This window comes from Anomaloglossus baeobatrachus, chromosome 7, assembly GCF_048569485.1.
Source record: "Anomaloglossus baeobatrachus isolate aAnoBae1 chromosome 7, aAnoBae1.hap1, whole genome shotgun sequence".
NCBI lineage: Eukaryota > Metazoa > Chordata > Amphibia > Anura > Aromobatidae > Anomaloglossus > Anomaloglossus baeobatrachus.
In genome coordinates this window covers 206406406-206428744 of record NC_134359.1, presented here as the reverse complement: position 1 = coordinate 206428744, position 22339 = coordinate 206406406, and the positions used below count along the sequence as shown (strand labels likewise).

The following is a 22339-nucleotide window of genomic DNA, read 5'->3' as shown; positions in this document are numbered from 1 at the left end:
AGCTCCTATGATCCCCAGCTTGCAGTCGGTGTTCACAGGAGGTCATAATGACAGACAAAGAGGTCATCAGTTGACCCTTGGCTGTCATGACAATTCATCATTCCCCCGTGATGATGTCATGGGTGCTCCGATGGGAACGGGGCATAACGCGCTTCCCACTTGCGTGTGTTAAATCCCGCTGTCGGAAATTGATAGACTGATTTATCTGGTTAACAGCCACGGTGGATCTCAGACCTTAGAGGCAAATGTTGGCTGATTAGATCATCTTTTATGTTCAGTGAAAGATGCAGGGACACAATACATGACATAAATATATGTCATATGTCATGAAGTGTTTAAAAAAAAATCAATATTCATCCTCACATTCCTTTGTAAAGTCCTATTTAAGTGCTCACCCAGTCCCTGCAAGTATCCGCTTCCTACTCCCATTCTCGATACAAAGGAAATAGGCTGACATGCCAATCATTGGCTACAACTGTGGCACTCTTCAGCCAGTTAATGAGTTATTGGAATGGCAGCTGTGTCGATTTCCATTGTGTTGAAAATAAGACTGAAACCAGAAATTAGTCACGTCTTGGTGAGCACTATAGTTCATATTTTTAAAAACTCTTTCCCCTTTTTATTGTATTTACTAGTCCCTTTAGGCGACTTGAAGCTGTGGGCATCTGATCAATTGTGCTATACAGAGCATCGCACTGCTCTGTATAGCAGAAATCATGATCTCCTATGAATGCCGGCATTCATAGGAAGTTCGTCATGATAGTCCCAGGGGTCATTAGCTGACTCATGACTGTCATGACAACCCAACAGCACCCCACAATCATGTCATGGGGCCACCAAAGGGCGTGGGGAATGATTCGCTCCCTGCCAGTGCGTGTTAAATCCAGCTGTCAGAGAGTGACTGGGATTTAACTGGTTAACAGCCACGGTCTGATCTCCGATCCAACCGTGGCTATTAGAGGCACATGTCGGCTGACATGTGTGAGCCCACATCAAAGCAAGGGACACGAACATTGACGTAAATATACATCAAGAATTGTGAAGGGGTTAATGTTATATAATAACTTAATTATTTGTTGCAGACCACGTTCTTGGCGAGTATAGGTTTTTAAGTTTTTGTTGCACAATATCAGGCAGTTCAGCAACAATTTACATTCCATGTATAGCCCATTTAAAGGTTTCAAATCTGAAAATGTACATTATCAGTTGTAAGGCATATTATTTTTCTATGACTCCCTCAGATGTTTTATTAAGGTATCTGAATATATCCAGAAATTTGAAGACTATTTAGGTATAAAAACATATTTTAAAAATCAACAGTTCTCTTATCAAATTTACAATTAATACGAATCTTATCACTAAAGAGAACCTGTCTTCAGGGTTATGAATATTAAACTAAAGGTATACCCATAATGGTGCTGTTATACTAATTTAGTACACAGATTCAGTGAAGAATCCTGCAGCATGGTTTCTTTAACATCATCTTTAGAAGTTTTAGTCTCCATGCATTAGGGTGCAACTGTGGGTAGGGTCTTCAGCTCTGCCAAAGCCCTTACACCTGCGTCTGGTGTCTTTATCTTCTTCCTGATTTAAATTTTAGGATGCCACCATTTTAGTCATGTGCAGCACCCACTAATCTCTGGCAGCCTTCAGGAAAATGGCAACAGTGCAAGCGCATATACAGATTTAGATATTGGCTCAGTGTGAAGCTGAGATCTCAATCTGTGTCATTTTAATGAAACCACTTAGAGGTCATTCTGCACCTGCCTTGCTACCGCCGCCATTTTACTTAAGCCCACCACGACTTCACTCTGCGCAAGCACCGTCAATATTATTTTTATGAATGCATTTTCCTGAGAGTGGAAAACCCCTTTAAGTAAGCCATTTATTTTACTAAGCAGAATGGTGAGTTAGTGGTTAGCGCTCTTGACTTGCAACATTGGGGTTCTGAGGTCACATTTGACCACGGAGAACATCTGCATGGTTTGTATGGATTATCCTTGGGAACTTCCCAACTTCACACTCCCAAAGCCATTCTGAGAAATTAGAAGATAAGGACATTAGGGGAGGAATACTCCAAAAAACCATCACAAAAATGAGGGTGGATCCAGACTTTTCTGGAATCCAACCCAAATAGCACAAACTCATAAGCTTATTTAGAAAAAGAGAAAACGAGTTTTTAAAGTGCAAAAAGATAACAAGTTTTTATTAAACACAGGTGGGGAGAATCCAAACAGTCATTAAAAACATGTAAAAACATAAATGGCGGTTGTCCCCTACATTAGGGCATGGTACATAAATTTGATTGTTGATACATACAACATATAGACGGCACGTGCTTGATGGTGCAAAAAGGACACCTAGGTGTTAGTACATACAGGCCACAAAGAAAAACAGTAACAGCACATCATTGGACAAAATTATTGAAAAATTCCATGATTGTCGCAAGACCACAGAGTGTATCTAAATAGGTATAACAAGCTTATGTGTGCAAAGGCACTGAAAAAATATACTGCCCAGAGCACTCTCAGGTCATGCTGCCGATAAAGTACATAGCACTGTGAAGTTTGTAGCCATGATAAGGTTTCAAAGACCCCAGTCAGAGCCCGCACACATCAGGCACAATGCAACAAGAGCCCATTACCAGTCCAACCACGTAAGGGGGAAAGGTCCGCCAGTCACTGCAGCCTCAGGAAGACCTACGTACGTTTCGATATTGCTTGTATTAAATCTTCATCAGGGAGGAGGCAAGAGGTGCACACACTCCCCTGTCGCTGGCTTTTAAATATGCCACAGTGATTGCCGCGGACCCGGAAGTCTCGTTCGCGGCAATCACACCTGGCGCCGGACGAAAGAACGCGAGATGACGGCCGTCACGTCATCTTCGCGCATGCGCGGGAGCGGGGACGCGTCACCAAGGCTCCCGCGCATGCGCGCGACGTATAGACGGCCCCAGCTATGCGTCCACGAGCGGCACCAGATGCGATCGCGGCTATGCGTCCACGAGCGGCACCAGATGCGATCGCAGCTATGCGTCCACGAGCGGCACCAGAAAAGTCTGGATCCACCCTCATTTTTGTGATGGTTTTTTGGAGTATTCCTCCCCTAATCATATTTATTCTGTTTACTACAGATATATCTCCAGCCGCCATGACCTTTCGGGCCAGGGATAGCACCTGGCAGTTACAGTTGGACGACGTTCTAAAGACCGGTGGGGTCACAGGTGACGTGAGCAATGGCATTCAGTCTGATGAGGTGATCATGACCAAATATAAAGAGTTACTTAAGAAGCGCACCAGACTTTGGTGGAACAAAGCGTTTTTGGGGAAGTATCTAGAGAAAGATTTAGTGCCCAGGGGTCTCCGGGTGCAGGTTTTCCCCTCCTTCCCATTGGAGGATGAAGCCTTTAAAACTAAATGGGAAGAACTTGCTCAAACATGCTCTCGGGGTTTCCTGGGCTTGCTGTGGGACCATAACTCCACCTCATTGGTCTCAATTGAAGCGGAATTAGAGGCACTGGAGAAAAGCCTGACGGAAACCTGCACACCAACTGTCGTCACCCGCTTTTACGCCGAGATCGATAAAGAGTTAGAGAAATGGGAGCAGGAAATTAGGACCTTCAAACTAAAGAAATTGAATAGGGATATTCAGGACTATACCCTACGGAGGGCATATAGATGGAGAAATAATACAATCAGAGGACGCACGGGGGACATTGCTAACAAGAACCCCCGCTTAAGATCTTCATCATTAGCGTCCACGACCTCAGCAGGTGGTTCCTCCTCCGGGGCCTCAGTGAGCTCCATGGACCTTGGAGATTCTGTTGGGGCACGAGTTAAAAATCGAAACCGGCCACCAGTGACATATAATAAGAACAAACGTCAAGGGAACAAACTCCAGGTACTTAATCTATCTCAACGGGTGCTCACTGGGGCTCAGGTGGAGGTCCTCTCACGTGGTCTGTCCTTTTCTCCCTCTAATGCTTTCCACTTATTCTCAACTTTGAAGGACCTAAACCTGTTCTCACGAAAACTAATTCTCAAAAAACTCTTTTATAAGCGGAATGACGGGTCCGACAGTGTGGCGGAACGTGAGGCTATACGTAACCTTGAGGATCTACTCCAGGAACAGGAGATCCCGACAACAGGTATGTTCCCAGATGCTCTTCTACCCAAGTCAACTAAGTTTCCCCCATTGTCTATCAGCCCTGCAATTGATATTTTTACTAAAATGGTGAGTGAGGACCTGAAAAATATCCCGACTTATCGGAAAAAGGATAATTTGACTCACTCCCAAAGGAAGGCTCTGATCGAGCTGCAGGGTTTTCATGATATTGTGATAAAACCTGCTGACAAAGGGGGTAACATTGTGGTGCTGTCTTGTGCTAAGTATGAACAGGAGGTTCTTAGACAGCTTCGGGATAAGAGCACCTATAGAAAATTATCCTCCAATCCTTTGACTGTTTTTTCCACTGAGCTTACCGCGATACTTCGTAGGGCTCTGGATACCGGCCTGATCAACAAGAAAATGTTTGACGGGCTGTGTAAAAAATATCCTAAAGTCCCTACATTTTACATACTGCCTAAAGTCCATAAGGATGCCGTCAACCCGCCTGGTCGTCCGATTGTGTCGGGCATAGAGGGTTTATGTGATCCTATTTGTCGATTTATAGACTACCATTTAAAAACCTTGGTTGAAACGTTACCCTCTTATGTCCGGGACACTACGGACGTCCTCAGGCGCATTGACGGCATTTCTTTGGAAGAGGATATGATCCTTGTCACAGCCGACGTCGAGAGCCTATACACGTGTATTTCTCATATGGATGGAATACGAGCTGTCCGCTTCTTCCTCGAGATGTCCGGTCGGAATGGTGAATTGAGTGAGTTGATTATCGAGTTGCTTGAGTTTGTGCTGTCACACAACTTCTTCATCTTTAAAGACATCTATTATTTACAGCAACGCGGCACTGCGATGGGTGCGGCTTGTGCGCCTTCGTACGCAGGCCTCTTTCTGGGTTACTGGGAGAGGCAGGTTTTTGCGGACGAGGGCCCCGGGCTTAGCACCCATGTGCAGTGTTGGCTTAGATACATAGACGATGTGTTGTTTGTGTGGCAGGGCACAGCGGAGCAGCTAGATCTATTTATGAAACAGCTAAATATCAATGATCTCAATATTAAACTCACTTATAAAAGTAGCAGACATAGGATAGACTTCCTTGACATCTTGATTGAGGTGGATCAGAGGGGAGTGATCCAGACGGACGTCTTTCGCAAGACGACTTCCGTCAATGCTCTGCTACATGCTACATCTGATCATAATCCATCTACAATTCGTGCCATTCCCACCGGACAATATCTGAGGATGAGGCGAATTTGCTCCTCTAATGACAGCTTTGAGGCCCAGTCGGCTGATCTCAGGGAACGTTTCCGTGAGAGGGGATACAGTGGTAGGAGCATTAGGGCGGGTTACAACCGGGCCAAAACCACCCCCCGACTGCAACTACTCACTGGTGCCCCGAAGAAACCAGCGGAACGTGATACCGCGGTGCGGTTCATTGGAACACACAGTCAGGAATGGGAGACTATACGCCGGATTTTGAAAAAACATTGGCCGGTTTTAATGACCGACCCTATTCTGGCTAGTGTACTTACTCAGAATCCCCTTATGACATCTAGGAGAGCAAGGAATTTGAGGGACATACTGGTCCAGAGCCACTATGTTCCACCTCGAGTTAACCATTTTGGTTCTCATGGTCCTTTACAGGGCTGTTTTCCCTGTGGCCATTGTGTTGCATGCTGCAATGTCCTTCGTAGTCAAACATTTTGTTCATCTGATGGACAGAAAACATATAATATCAAACACTACATCACGTGTGCAACCACACATGTGGTGTACTTTGCAACATGTACATGCCCCCTGACCTATGTGGGACTCACTTCCAGAGAACTCCGCATTAGGGTCAGGGAGCATGTGAGGGACATTGCTGCGGCCAAAACGGAGGTGGACCTCACAATACTCAAAACACTGCCCAGACATTTCAGATCACATCACTCCTGTGACCCCTCAAAATTGAAGATAAGGGGGATTGATGTGGTAACTGGAGGGATCAGGGGCGGTGATCTTAAAAAACGTTTGGCGCAGTGTGAGACCAAGTGGATAGTGACCCTGGACACACTGGCCCCTAAGGGCTTAAACGAATCAGTGAGTTATGCCCCTTTTTTGTAGTGTTGATATCTCCTTGACTCTGCATAGTCTTCCTCCTTGCAAAACACTTAATTTGGTATTTCTGTGTCATTATGGTCTTTGTGATCACCTTTCTATATATATAATGGACCACATATATATATATGTACATTTTGTGCTCCATTTCGGGTCTATGCCCGTTGCTCATTCTGAATTGCCATTTGCTCCTTCACCTGTATCCTTTGTCCCTTTTATTTATGTTTTTAACTGTTTTTAATCTGCCTCAACTTTTGTGCATCCCACCCTACTGTTCTGGCTTATTTATTGATTTATGCATGTTCCTTTATAGGATCTAGAAAATGACTATATGCCCGCTGTCTGAGATCCACCATCTCTCCCAAACCACATGAACAACTAAAGATGGACTTTCCTATGCGATTCATTGTCATCTTATTGTTAAAAGCTATTATGTTATCTTATATTATGGAGAGATTTGTATACATTTGCCGTGGTATCCGGTTGTCTCGGTGCGATCGCATCTGGTGCCGCTCGTGGACGCATAGCTGGGGCCGTCTATACGTCGCGCGCATGCGCGGGAGCCTTGGTGACGCGTCCCCGCTCCCGCGCATGCGCGAAGATGACGTGACGGCCGTCATCTCGCGTTCTTTCGTCCGGCGCCAGGTGTGATTGCCGCGAACGAGACTTCCGGGTCCGCGGCAATCACTGTGGCATATTTAAAAGCCAGCGACAGGGGAGTGTGTGCACCTCTTGCCTCCTCCCTGATGAAGATTTAATACAAGCAATATCGAAACGTACGTAGGTCTTCCTGAGGCTGCAGTGACTGGCGGACCTTTCCCCCTTACGTGGTTGGACTGGTAATGGGCTCTTGTTGCATTGTGCCTGATGTGTGCGGGCTCTGACTGGGGTCTTTGAAACCTTATCATGGCTACAAACTTCACAGTGCTATGTACTTTATCGGCAGCATGACCTGAGAGTGCTCTGGGCAGTATATTTTTTCAGTGCCTTTGCACACATAAGCTTGTTATACCTATTTAGATACACTCTGTGGTCTTGCGACAATCATGGAATTTTTCAATAATTTTGTCCAATGATGTGCTGTTACTGTTTTTCTTTGTGGCCTGTATGTACTAACACCTAGGTGTCCTTTTTGCACCATCAAGCACGTGCCGTCTATATGTTGTATGTATCAACAATCAAATTTATGTACCATGCCCTAATGTAGGGGACAACCGCCATTTATGTTTTTACATGTTTTTAATGACTGTTTGGATTCTCCCCACCTGTGTTTAATAAAAACTTGTTATCTTTTTGCACTTTAAAAACTCGTTTTCTCTTTTTCTAAATAAGATAAGGACATTGTATGGAAGGTACTGTATAAGCAAGCATAGTAACATATAAACGGGAAATGGGTATGAAGGCACCTCTGTACAATGCTTGTCTCCCACTGAAACAACTTAGACGGCATATTAAAAGCCATCCATATCAGAGCTTTAGGTGATCCTGTCAGTATCAGTGAACTGTTAGGCTAAGGACACATGGCGAGTGGAATGCGATAAAAAATCGCATTCCACCCGGATCCATGTTACTCTATGGGACCACCCCCATGAGCGAGACCGAGAAAACAATCGCAGCATGCTGTGGGTGGAATCTGATTTGTTTTCTCTCGCACCCATACAAGTCTATGGGTGCGAGAGCAACATCGCACTGCACTTGCATTACACTGGTGTAATGCGAGTGCAGTGTGAGAATCGCATCCAGCTGACAATGAAGGAGTGGGGGACATTACTCCCTCCCTCTCCTCTGCAGCGACCACCCCCCTCCTCCAAGGCTGTGCTGGGATCACAGGATCGCATCACAGTGGCATGACACTCGGCTAACACTCCAGCAGAGCGGGAACCGAGTGTCATGCGATTCACTCGCATTAATGCCCATGTGTCCTCAGCCTCATCTTGCGCATGGCCACCATAAAACAACAATATTTTAAGAGTGTTTAAACAAAGTCCACAAACATTATTTTTAAGACTGTCTAACTACCTTTGAAAAACCAAAGAAAAGAGTCAGTAACACTACCTTCATGCAAAGAACAATATTTTATTAAGCAATTATATAACAAACACGATTAAAAAAGTTCAAGGTGTGCTGGTAAGGATACAAACAGTAGTGGAACATGCACACCATTGCTGGCTATAAATACATTAGGCAAGACAGCCTATAGCTGGGACTATGTGTCATGAATAATAATTTATAATAAAGAAGCACTCAATGGTTAACCAGAAAGATACATACAGTGCAACGTAGTGCAGAGATGTAGTTACTATTAGGCAGACAGTCAGTAAATGATCCCTATTAAGTGGAGCAAATCGCTCACAGGATGAATGAAAGGAGTGAAAAAACACCACTTTCACTCCTGCCCAGACTGGTAACCAAAAGAGGCTTGAATTTACACAAAGTTAGGATGACACATACCCATAGTCGCCAGGTCAGAAAAGGAGGTGCAGTTCCACAGACCCCAGATTTGGGAGCGGGAGGTATTCCGGGGTAGCGCCCACGCCTCCTCCATGGTGGCGGGATGGTTCCGGTACATAGACGATGTACTTATGGTGTGGCACGGGACCATCCCAGAGCTGCAGGACTTTATGTCTGAATTGAACTGCAATAGCTTCAATATCAAATTGACGTATAGGTATGATACATCGTCTATTGACTTCCTGGACATCCGTCTGTCGGTTCAGGACAACGGCAGAATTGAGACGGATGTCTTTCGGAAGGAGACCTCCGTCAACTCTCTCCTCCATGCATCCTCAGCGCACCTGTCTTCCACCATCAGGGCAGTCCCAAGAGGACAATTTCTGAGGATGCGACGCATATGCTCCTCGGACCCTTCTTTTGAACATCAGGCAATGGATCTGAGAAGGAGATTTCTAGAAAGGGGATATAGTAAGCGTTCAATTAACGATGGCTATAAGCGTGCTAAGAAATGCCAACGTAGTGACCTCCTGAACCCTAACTTTAAAGGGAGGATGGGTGAGGAATCAAATCCACCAGTCCGTTTTATATCCACATTTAATCATCAGTGGAATCAGATGAGGACGATTATGTCACGTCACTGGTCTATCCTCACAACTGAACCCTCATTGGCTATGTCTTTGCCATCTGAACCCTTAATGACAGCCCGCAGGGGTAAGAACTTAAGGGATTTACTCGTGAGGAGTCACTACGTGGTAAAGCAGCCCTGCATTCCTGGTGTGGGGAAACCTCGGTGGGGCTGTTTTCCATGTGGCGATTGTATGGGGTGTAGGAACATCATCCGGGCCACCACCTTCACGTCATCAGATGGAAAACGTGAGTTTAAGATCAATAAGTTCATTTCGTGCAAATCAACTTATGTAATATATTATGCCACATGTGATTGTGGCCTGATATATATTGGTCTGACCTCACGTGAGCTGCGGGTCCGTACACACGAGCACGTGAGGGACATTATTGCAGCACGCGATGTTGAAGATGTAACAACGTTGAAAACCCTGCCCCGGCATTTCTACAGTTTCCACGACTGCAATCCTAAATTTTTGAAAATCAGAGGTATTGATTGCCTACACGGAGGCATCCGTGGAGGCGATTTACAACGGCGGTTAGCCCAGATGGAGTGCCGCTGGATTGTGCTCGTGGGATCTGTTGCTCCAAATGGCCTCAATGAAAAGCTCACTTTTGCCCCCTTCTTATGAATTTTTATAAAGATTTTTACTAAGTTTTTATGGATTTTCATAAATTGTTCCCTTTAGTTTAGTCTTGACTTTTTGTCTTGTCTCGTCCTTTCTTTAATATATATATGTAAGATCTCACTGTCCCAAACTTAGGGTGTTCTTTCAGTATTTATTTCACTAGGGATATGCTGAGTCTCTCCTTTCCACAATTTTAATTTTGTGTCATTTTCTGTTTTTTAACGATTTTAGTGCTGTGATTATCCATCAATGGATTCTTTTCCCCTGCATATGACTCCGCCTATGATTCTTTGGATGATGGAATAACAACATTTTTCCTGTGGGACCATCTAGAAATGTCAGCCGTTTGCCTGGACGCATACTATCAGTGCAATATTATGTATCTTGTATTTTGTCTTTTGTAGTTATATGCACTTTCAGGCATGATGACGTACTGCACTTCGTTTTGTATATATGTGCACCGATTCATGTAATTTGTGTCCAGGACTTGGACTTTGGCTGACACTATATGCTCCCCAGTTTTGACCTTCCCATCATGGCGTCGGTCTGTATCTGTGATGGGTACGACCTTCCCATGATGGCTGCTGTGGGATTCATCTCCTATCGCTGGTGACGCTGTGCGCATGCGCGCTTGGCCAGCGTCGCCTTGTTGCTGCAGATGCCTCCTCTTGGTAACGGGCCGGATGTGACGTCTGAAGGGGTTTTCCCTCCCGGACCCAGATACTGGAGTGCTGACGCAGCTTCCGGGCGACTCGCTGCGGCTGACCGCGCATGCGCCGCTATATGCGTCGCCATTGCGCGCAACCTGTAACAGCTGATATGTGGGTATTTATACCCTGGGAATGACACTATTCTTTGCGACCCCCATTGTGAAGAAGCCCTCGCGAAACGCGTCAGGGGTCTGTGGAACTGCACCTCCTTTGCTGACCTGGCGACTATGGGTATGTGTCATCCTAACTTTGTGTAAATTCAAGCCTCTTTTGGTTACCAGTCTGGGCAGGAGTGAAAGTGGTGTTTTTTCACTCCTTTCATTCATCCTGTGAGCAATTTGCTCCACTTAATAGGGATCATTTACTGACTGTCTGCCTAATAGTAACTACATCTCTGCACTACGTTGCACTGTATGTATCTTTCTGGTTAACCATTGAGTGCTTCTTTATTATAAATTATTATTCATGACACATAGTCCCAGCTATAGGCTGTCTTGCCTAATGTATTTATAGCCAGCAATGGTGTGCATGTTCCACTACTGTTTGTATCCTTACCAGCACACCTTGAACTTTTTTAATCGTGTTTGTTATATAATTGTTTAATAAAATATTGTTCTTTGCATGAAGGTAGTGTTACTGACTCTTTTCTTTGGTTTTTCAATTGTATATATGGAGTCACTACCAGGGATTTTGTATCCTTTATGTCCTTTATAGGGGTTATGGTGATCATTGGTGACCACCAAAAATCTCCCCCACTTGGTTATGTTCAGATGTTGTTTATGTCTAACTACCTTGTATATTACAAGACAATCCTCTAACTATAAGAAAAAAATCCCTCATACATGCTATATCAAATGCAGTTTATCAGGTGTGCCAACTATTAAGATATGATCCACCATGCATGTCCACCGGGAAACATGCCATGGCTTTAAGGGTTTAATAGACCTCTGGCCAAAAACGATCTATGGTTATTATTTATTAATTCAACTTAGTCCTAGTTCTCAAAAATGTAAATGGGCTTTCTCACAAACATAACCCTTTTCTGAGATGGCCCATTTTCTGCAGATCTTCTTGAGTCCTCTCACTCACTGTATGGATAATCAGCAATTATAGCCCAAATGCAGCATCTTCTAGATATAGATATGCATTTCTTACTAATTACTTACCAGATGACAAAGCATAACTGAAGGGGAAACTAGGAAATTTACCCCACTGCAATGTGTTATACAGTTGTCACGGCCATCTCTCTGTTACTAGAGACTTGTTACAGGATCTGGGCCAGAGTCTCTCTTTGCTAACTGAGACTCCTCACATTAAGCATATTCCCTTTCATTCAGTGCATAAATGGTTAATGTCAATATTGCTTTCCAGCAGCTTCTGACTCCTGGCCTCAGGTGTTTCCAGTTGGGGACCACTCCCTTCCCCTTTATATGTGGTCACATCTCCCAGTAGAGGGGGATGGTTATTCTGTATCCAGTCTGAAGCTTGGCCTGAAGGTGGAAGGAGCTGCTGAGCCCGTGTTGCAGTGTGGCGGTGTAGGCTGCAGTCTTTGTGTCAGACTGCAGCTGTGAACCTCGGCTTATCCTTTTGTTGTTTCCTCTGTCACACCTTCTCCTTCATGTTGTTATAGTGCAATGGTGGAGCTAGTTTCCCATACCTACTAACTCACTAGCCAGGGTTTATTGCAGGGTCTCTCAGGGCTTCCAGTTCCTGCTCAGTGACAGGTGAAGAACCTGTATAGGGACTGGCTAGGAGTGCAGGATACAGTTCCAGGTAAGTGGAGGAGGCGTCAATCTTCCATCTCACTAGCGCTAGGGCCTACTGTTGTTAAAGTGTCCCTGGTGTATCCCTTGTTTGTCGGGGTGAATCCCATGTTTGTTGTGTGTCATGCCTGCATGCCAGACCTTCCCCAAGTCATTGTTGGACAACACTGCTTACAAATCCTTTTGATTAAGCTCAAATATTTAGATACAAGGGAGGGCAGAACACTGAACCCTTTGCCCCAGGTGATTGATAGCCTGGCTACAGCTCTGCACATAGTATATTCTTATATAGCAGCAATCCATTTGAGTTGGGGGGGAGGGGTACCAAGAGAGCATGGTACAAATGGACAGAGATTTAAGGGACCAGCTGGTTATTTTAATACAGTTTGACAATATCCATTGGACTTACATTATATCTGCATTTCCATAGATAATGTTTGTATTGTATCTACTCCCCAATTGTCATGTCTATCTGCCCCATTTTTTATAACACTCTTACTATTTTCTTTTCAGCGATATATATTTTATGTTAATAAGGGAGATCATGGATTTGACAACAATGAAATGGACATGAAGATGATATTTCGCGCCTTTGGGCCCGATTTTAAAAAGAATTACGTTTCAGAACCGTTTGACAGCATTCACATATACCCCCTTATGTGCAAACTATTGGGAGTCACTCCGGAGCCACACAACGGCTCTATTGCAGTTACTCAAGATATGATTTCAAGTGCGGATCAAACAGAAGAGTCGGGGGAGACCGATGACAATAAATATAGTAAGTAACATCAAGCATGGCTTACTCAATAGTCATCTTAGGTATAATCAAGAATAAGGGGCACTGTTCCCTCCTCCATTAGCATTGCAGTATCTGATTGATTTATTCTATTTCAGAGTAAAGGGGGCTTTACACGCAGCGACATCACTAGCGATATCGCTTGTGAAAGCACCCGCCCCCGTCCTTTGTGTGTCATGGGCAAATCACTGCCCGTGGCGAACAATATCGCTAACACCCGTCACACGTACTTATCTTCCAAGCGACATCCTGTGGATGGCGAACAACTTCCTCGTTAAGGGGGAGGTTCGTTTGCCGTCACAGCGATGTCACACAGCGGCCGACCTATAGAAGCGGAGGGGCGAAGAGCAGCCACATTAACGACATGCTCACCTCGTTGCCAGAGGATGCAGGTAAGCTGTTGTTCGTCGTTCCCGGTGTATACACGTAGTGATGTGTGCTGCCTCAGGAATGATGAACAACCTACGTCCACAACGACCAACAAGATTTTGAAAATGAACGACGTGTCAACGATCAATGATTAGGTGAGTATTTTTGATCGTTAACACTCGCTCGTAGCTGTTACACGCACTGACGTCGCTAACAACACGCTGGATGTGCGTCACGAAATCCGTGACCCTGACAACATATCGTTAGATATGTCGTTGCGTGCAACAGGGCCTTTAGTCTCGGGAGTATAAACACATTATACAGCCTCATAGGGCTTTGCCATATGTAGCGAGGTCTTTACCACAATGACTTAAAGTAGATATAATAATACAATAATGGGAATACCCGAAAAAGCAGCAACAAAGCATAACATATTAAAATTATAAAATATTCATTGATATTAAATTAAAAAGGAAAAAAAGTTATTAACTGTACGTCAGTATACAGTTTAGGTTTAAATATGTAGGATAGAAACCCTTATTGAGGAGGAACCATCATGACCCATGGGTTCAAATCACCCAACGGGATAGTCCCATTTGTGGACAGGGTAACAAACAATGATAGATCAGTTATAAAGCCTTTGTGCAACATCAAACAATTCCAGGATCCATAAAATTATATAGCACAATTAGGCAACATAAGCATATAAGAAATGATCATGTGATCTGCAGCTTACCCATGTCCTCCTCGCAGCCTCAACGCATGTTTCGCAAAAGTGTGTCCTCAAGACAAGGTGTCCTGAAACGAGTTGTCTACTTCCCAGACACCCCCTTTTTAAAAGAAGTAGTCCTTGTAAAATAACAGCTACTCACCTTCTGCACTAGCTCCATTCTAGCATTGTTAGTCCAGGTCTAACTCTGTAACAATTTTATGCCACATGAGGCCTGCAACCAATCTGCAGCTGCTATAGGGCTGAGCTCAAAGTAAGAGCGCAACAGACCAAGAATAGATGCCAAATTGCTGCAGGGCTAAAGTGGCATAACAATGTCAGGCAACCCCCGGTGCCAGCATTGTCAGTATGGTGTTAGTGCGGGAGATGGGAGTATTATTTTTATTTTATAAGGAGCAGTACTTCATTTAAAAACGGTACTTGACAATTGTTTAAGAAACCTAACATCTGGTACATACTGCCAGATTCACAAGAAGCAGGTATCAGACTGTATGACTTCAGCCAGATATGTTTGACTCTGAGACATTCTGGCTTTTGAGACAAAAACATACTTAGATACATACAGTTAGGTCCAGAAATATTTGGACAGTGACACAATTTTCGCGAGTTGGGCTCTGCATGCCACCACATTGGATTTGAAATGAAACCTCTACAACAGAATTCAAGTGCAGATTGTAACGTTTAATTTGAAGGTTTGAACAAAAATATCTGATAGAAATTGTAGGAATTGTACACATTTCTTTACAAACACTCCACATTTTAGGAGGTCAAAAGTAATTGGACAAATAAACCAAACCCAAACAAAATATTTTTATTTTCAATATTTTGTTGCGAATCCTTTGGAGGCAATCACTGCCTTAAGTCTGGAACCCATGGACATCACCAAACGCTGGGTTTCCTCCTTCTTAATGCTTTGCCAGGCCTTTACAGCCGCAGCCTTCAGGTCTTGCTTGTTTGTGGGTCTTTCCGTCTTATGTCTGGATTTGAGCAAGTGAAATGCATGCTCAATTGGGTTAAGATCTGGTGATTGACTTGGCCATTGCAGAATGTTCTACTTTTTTGCACTCATGAACTCCTGGGTAGCTTTGGCTGTATGCTTGGGGTCATTGTCCATCTGTACTATGAAGCGCCGTCCGATCAACTTTGCGGCATTTGGCTGAATCTGGGCTGAAAGTATATCCCGGTACACCTCAGAATTCATCCGGCTACTCTTGTCTGCTGTTACGTCATCAATAAACACAAGTGACCCAGTGCCATTGAAAGCCATGCATGCCCATGCCATCACGTTGCCTCCACCATGTTTTACAGAGGATGTGGTGTGCCTTGGATCATGTGCCGTTCCCTTTCTTCTCCAAACTTTTTTCTTCCCATCATTCTGGTACAGGTTGATCTTGGTCTCATCTGTCCATAGAATACTTTTCCAGAACTGAGCTGGCTTCATGAGGTGTTTTTCAGCAAATTTAACTCTGGCCTGTCTATTTTTGGAATTGATGAATGGTTTGCATCTAGATGTGAACCCTTTGTATTTACTTTCATGGAGTCTTCTCTTTACTGTTGACTTAGAGACAGATACACCTACTTCACTGAGAGTGTTCTGGACTTCAGTTGATGTTGTGAACGGGTTCTTCTTCACCAAAGAAAGTATGCGGCGATCATCCACCACTGTTATCATCTGTGGACGCCCAGGCCTTTTTGAGTTCCCAAGCTCACCAGTCAATTCCTTTTTTCTCAGAATGTACCCGACTGTTGATTTTGCTACTCCAAGCATGTCTGCTATCTCTCTGATGGATTTTTTCTTTTTTTTCAGCCTCAGGATGTTCTGCTTCACCTCAATTGAGAGTTCCTTAGACCGCATGTTGTCTGGTAACAGCAACAGCTTCCAAATGCAAAACCACACACCTGTAATCAACCCCAGACCTTTTAACTACTTCATTGATTACAGGTTAACGAGGGAGACGCCTTCAGATTTAATTGCAGCCCTTAGAGTCCCTTGTCCAATTACTTTTGGTCCCTTGAAAAAGAGGAGGCTATGCATTACAGAGCTATGATTCCTAAACCCTTTCTCCAATTTGGATGTGAAAACTCTCATATTGCAGCTGGGAGTGTGCACTTTCAGCCCATATTATATATATAATTGTATTTCTGAACATGTTTTTGTAAACAGCTAAAATAACAAAACTTGTGTCACTGTCCAAATATTTCTGGACCTAACTGTACATACTAGATGCCACCGGTGACCACCATACAGTAGCCTAGGCAGACAGATGGGTCCTCAGCAGTGTTCCCGCACGGGCTGCTATGGAGTGATAGGTCTCTCCCTATACCTGTCTGTGCAATTAATCTATGGGGCGGCTCAGTCTCTTGATGGCTTTAATAGTATTTGTTTCTCTGAAACACTGTGCCAAACATACTTGGCTGAAGACATACAGTCATAGTTGAGTACATGCTCCCCGTGGATCAGGAAGCAAGTATCAGCTGTCAGATACTTTTTCGGCACAGTAAACTGACCTATTCGTATATTTGTGAATTTACAATAAGCCCCATTACTTTACGTAAATATATAAGTTTTTTTTTACTATTATTGAGTTATACTTTTGGCTATGAAGTGCCTGAGAAACTTTTTATTTTCCTGTTGTTTCCATTTGAAAACTTATTTGTTTCTTTCAGTGTCACTTTGGTTTATCTCTAATATAATCATTGTTAGATCCATGGTTTTAAGGTTGAAGGTAGACACAAGTCCATGGAGTTCAACCCATCGCCTAATGTGTTGATCCAGAGGAAGGCAAAATTCTACAAGACAGACGCTAATTGTCTCATATTAGGGGAAAATTCCTTCCTGGCTCCACAAATGGCTAATTGTATGGATCAATGCCCAATCATATAATCTAGTGCAATAACCTGTAATATTATATTTTTCAAGAAAGGTATCCAGGCCCTACTTAAACTTTTGTAGTAAATCAACCATTACAATATTATGTGGCAGAGACTTCCATAGTCTCATTCCTCTTACAGTAAAGAATCTGTGCCTGTGATTATGATTAAAGAGAATCTGTTAGCAGGCCTTTGCTATGTGATCTGAGAGAACCATGAGGTAGGGACAGAGAGTCTGATTCCAGCACTGTATTGCTTACATGATTGCCTTGTGTAGTTTTGATAGAATTCCTATTTTCTCTGTTGTAAATGTGGCAGTGATCAGAATATTGAGATATGTATAACGTCATCCACACCACTAATTGGCAGCTTCCTGTGTACATTCTGCATTGTCAGCAAGATGCTAATCAGCATTGAGAGTAGGGCTACACAAATTAGCTTGAGTGCTTTACACCAGAAATTTAGTTAGGCATTGATAATCTTCGGCTCATAAAACACTGATTGTATTGAAACTGTGGCGCACATGTAGCACCCATGGGGAGAGGGGTTAACTTTACTCGTTGCCGGGCTCGGTGATGTCACGGGTGGCCCTTGCCCAGTTTCGTGTCCCTAAGGTGTACAATAAAAAAGAGAGGAAGGGTGATGATGGTGGACGATTTGTCTCGTGACGCCACCTGCGGTAAGCGGCCAGGGAATAGCCAACGCTGCTGTCGCTGTACTCCAGGGCAGATGGTTATAGGAGCTAAGATGTTTCTGCTCCCCACAGGTGGAGCGGGAACCGGGGAGGATGATGAGGAGAGTAGTAATGGCGGCGCCAACAAGGACAGGCAGACACAGTCTCTGCGGGTTCAAGGAATTCTTTATTCACAGTCTTGGTTTACCCGGGAGATGCTGGTCACCGCCGTGATGGGCCCCAGTCGATCCCAGATCCGTTGGAGGTCAGAACCGTACAGTGAATGGTGGGCCCTGCTCCTTGCGCCTTTTTAGTTTGATCTCCGTGGCCTGAAGCTTCTTGGGGACCCCGGTTCTTGAGAAGTGTTTTCTCCCGTCCCATATGCAGGTGCCGCGGGTCTAAGGTGGAGCCGGACTTAGTTCATGACCCCGACTTAGTTCACAACCCCGGACCCTATGAAGCACTGTGCTCTGGGAACTGTGGTGGCCAAAGGGAAATACAATCCCCCTGTTCTGCAGATTTTGGTGGATAACCTAAAGTATAATACACCCTTGGTTCTGCACCCTGCTCTCCCCTCGGCGACCGTACTGACTCCTGCGTCCCACCAGAGCCACTCGGAAAACCCGACTTCTCTCTTCCTCTCCTGCTGGAGACCTCCCTAACCTAATTGTGTTGCTCCTCACTTCCCATGGTGGCTACTCCTTTCCCCGGTTCCCTGTCGCTAGTGGGCGTGACCCCCTCATGTTTGGTAACTGCCTTAAGACCCAACCCTAGCTGATCCCCATTGGGGAGAGCAACCTATTGGTGTATATGACTTTTTGTGTTGTTGAACCGGTACCAACCTCCTCTGGATCCAGAATGAGTACCGCACCTAAAATGAGGTGCAGTACCCTGTGGCGACTGAAGCCTCAGGGGCGCCACGCACAGCCTAATAAATAACACATTCCTGGAATCAGAGTATCTCTCTCTATATTATACTGCTCTCAGATGAAATAGCAAAAACCTGACAGACTCCCTTTAAATCTTCTTTCCTCTAGACATATAGGATGCCTACTTGTCACTGTCTCAGGCCTAGGTGTAAAAATAATAGGGAGGAAGATCTCTGTGCTGTTCCCTTAATTTAATTGCACATTGTAATAAGTTTTTCCAAACTGAATAAATCCAAGTTTGATAACCTGTCTTATTATTGCATTGCACCTATCTATATACAGTGCCTTGCGAAAGTATTCGGCTCCCTTGAATTTTTCAACCTTTTCCCACATTTCAGTCAAACAAAAAGATAAAAATTTTAATGTTCTGGTGAAGAATCAACAACAAGTGGGACACAATTATGAAGTTGAACAAAATTTTTTGCTTATTTTAAACTTTTGTAAAAGATAAATAACTGAAAATTGGGGCGTGCAATATTATTCATCCCCTTTACTTTCAGTGCAGCAAACTCACTCCAGACGTTCATTGAGGATCTCTGAATGATCCAATGTTGTCCTAAATGACTGATGATGATAAATATAAGCCACCTGTGTGAAATCAAGTCTCCGTATAAATGCACCTGCTCTGTGATAGTCTCAGTGTTCTGTTTAAAGTGCAGATAGCATCATGAAGACCAAGGAACACAACAGGCAGGTCCGTGATACTGTTGTGGAGAAGTCGGATTTGATTACAAAACGATTTCCAAAACTTTAAACATCACAAGAAGCACTGTGCAAGTGATTATATTGAAATGGAAGGAGTATCATACTACTGAAAATCTACCAAGACCTGGCCGTCCATCCAAACTTTCATCTCAAACAAGGAGAAGACTGATCAGAGATGCAGCCAAGAGGCTCATGATCACTCTGGATGAACTGCAGAGATCTACAGCTGAGGTGGGAGAGTCTGTCCATAGGACAACAACCAGTCGTACACTGCACAAATCTGGCTTTTATGGAAGAGTGGCAAGAAGAAAGCCATTTCTCAAAGATATCCATAAAAAGTGTCATTTAAAGTTTGCCACAAGCAACCTGGGAGACACACCAATCATGTGGAAGAAGGTGCTCTGGTCAGATGAAACCAAAATCAAACTTTTTGGGCACAATGCCAAATGATATGTTTGGCGTAAAAGCAACACAGCTCATCACCCTGAACACATCCCCACTGTCAAACATGGTGGTGGCAGCATTATGGTGTGGACCTGCTTTTCCTCAGCAGGCACAGGAAAGATGGTTAAAATTGATGGGAAGATGGATGGAGCCAAATACAGGACCATTCTTGAAAAAAACCTGTTGGAGTCTACAAAAGACCTGAGATTGGGACGGAGATTTGTCTTCCAACAAGACAATGATCCCAAACATAAAGCAAAATCTACAATGGAATGGTTTACAAATAAACGTATCCAGGTGTTAGAATGGCCAAATCACAGTCCAGACCTGAATCCAATCGAGAATCTGTGGAAAGAGCTGAAAACTGCTGTTCACATACGCTCTTCATGCAACCTCACTCAGCTCGAGCTGTTTGCAAAGGAAGAATGAGCAAGAGTTTCAGTCTCTCAATGTGCAAAAGTGATAGACACATACCCCAAGCGACTTGTGCTGTAATCGCAGCAAAAGGTGGCGCTACAAAATATTAACTTAAAGGGGATGAATAATATTGCACGCCCCAATTTTCAGTTATTTCTTTTTTAAAAATGTTTAAAATAAGCAATAAATATCACTCACCTTCACAATTGTGTCCACTTGTTGTTGATTCTTTACCAGAACATTAAAATTTGTATCTTTATGTTTGAAGCTTGAAATGTGGGAAAAGGTTAAAAAATTCAAGGGGGCCCGAATACTTTCGCAAGGCACTGTATATAATTGTCTAATTCTGTCTGTCTGTAACGGAAATCCTGTGTCGCTGATTGGTTGTGTTCCGCCCCAACGCCTGTAGCAGCCGGGCTGCTCGGATCCGGACCCGCTGTGTGGCTCGATGGATCCTCCGGACCCGGGGGTCATGCGGACACGTCAAATGAAAAGGGGGGCGTAGTTGTACGGGCTTGGCCGTATTCAGTTCATGACGCCACCTACGGTGTGTGGTGAAGTGGGACACCACCGCTGTTGCTGTGGGACACCCGGGGGAGATGTACTGGCAGCTGGATGTTAACTCCTTCGTGGATAGGGATGGTTGCCCCAGTACCCAGTTTCTCTGTGCAGGGTATGGCAATGGCAAAGGCCTGCACGCCTGAACGTACCAGGGGGTGTTTGGTTACTCACGATTAAATGAATCACACGAGTCTTTTGGTAAACCAACATGCTGGTGGCTGGCCGCCGAGGCCGGTTGTACTCTAGTCCCCCACCCGGGCTGGTGGTCGCCATCTTTTCCTCTGCACTAATTCTGTTGTTTCTTTAGACTTCCCGGTATGGAACACGGGAGTCCGCTCCCGACTTTTTTGTGTACCTGAGGAGCCATGCCCGCTGACACTGACCCGTGGGATCTATGGGCCCTGCCGGTTGCCCTATCCCTTTCTGTAGGTGGTTGTCTGCTTTTGGGACTTTGGTTGGGACAGGACCTATAATCCTGCCCTCAATCGGTTGGTTAGCTAGGCCGTTGGTTCCGGTCCTGGCTTCAGAGTCTGAGTGCCCCCTCTGTGCACGGTTTCCGGGTCGGGTCTCTGGTGTCGGTACCGGCGGGCTCCAACCCTGTCCCGGTCCACCTCGGATCTCTGGCTGCCATCTTCCCGTCGCCTACCGACGGAGACCACCGTCTGCCACCTAACCAAGGTACCAGGGCTTCAACCCTGGCACCTTTCAACTCGAGCTTCTCCTCCACTGGAGCTACATCTAGCCCCAGCCTCTCTTGAACTACTCCTCACTTGAACTAGAACTTGACTCGATTACTTGTTTTCCCACCCCGGGCTGTCTACTGTAGACCCCTAGGTGGGCATTCCCTAACCGCCTGGTCCCGCCCACTGGTGTGCCTGTCCTGCCCTGAGGGGGGGTGACTAGGGTTTCAGGTCGGCTGTATGTAATCCTGTGAGGGATGGTGTTATGCGGGGGTCTAATGTGTGACTGGTTTTGCCAGGGCATCACATTCTCCCTTGGTTTAATACAGATCGTCCGCGGGCTGTCCGACCACCAACATTTATTTAACAGGAACTGAAAAGTAGAAAAAGAGGAACAGTTTACAAGTATACTAACATTAAATACATTGTTTTTGTTTCCCTTACGGGAGGCACATTGCTTAAATATTTCACATTTAAACCTGGACGGGATGGACCGGGTCCTTCTCACCGCACCCCCACCCAAAACAACCTGCCCCCTGGTGCCACCGCTAAGCACTGGTGCACACCCCTTGCCCAAGTCCAGGACAGGTCCGCGTGTTGCCCTTAAGGGCCGGGTAAAAAGTTCCTTACCCGGCAGTTTTTTGTCACGGTCCCCAAGTCCGGGACCCCTGGTCTGGAGGGTAGTCACCGGTCTCAATGGTGACTGGGCTTCGGCCTACTCTACCGAAGGCCCTTCCTCCAATCAGCCTCTCCAGAGACTGC

At 44.8% G+C, this 22339-nt stretch overlaps 1 protein-coding gene across 1 annotated transcript in view; it reads left to right on the top strand.

Annotated features, from left to right (window-relative positions):
• Positions 1-22339, top strand: part of LOC142245285 (ectonucleotide pyrophosphatase/phosphodiesterase family member 7-like) — a 94325-nt gene that overhangs the window by 50742 nt on the left and 21244 nt on the right. Inside the window, exon 4 of the mRNA XM_075317883.1 lies at positions 12916-13180. Within this exon, the coding sequence (XP_075173998.1) occupies positions 12916-13180 (265 nt within the window). The remainder of the gene's footprint in view (positions 1-12915; positions 13181-22339) is intronic.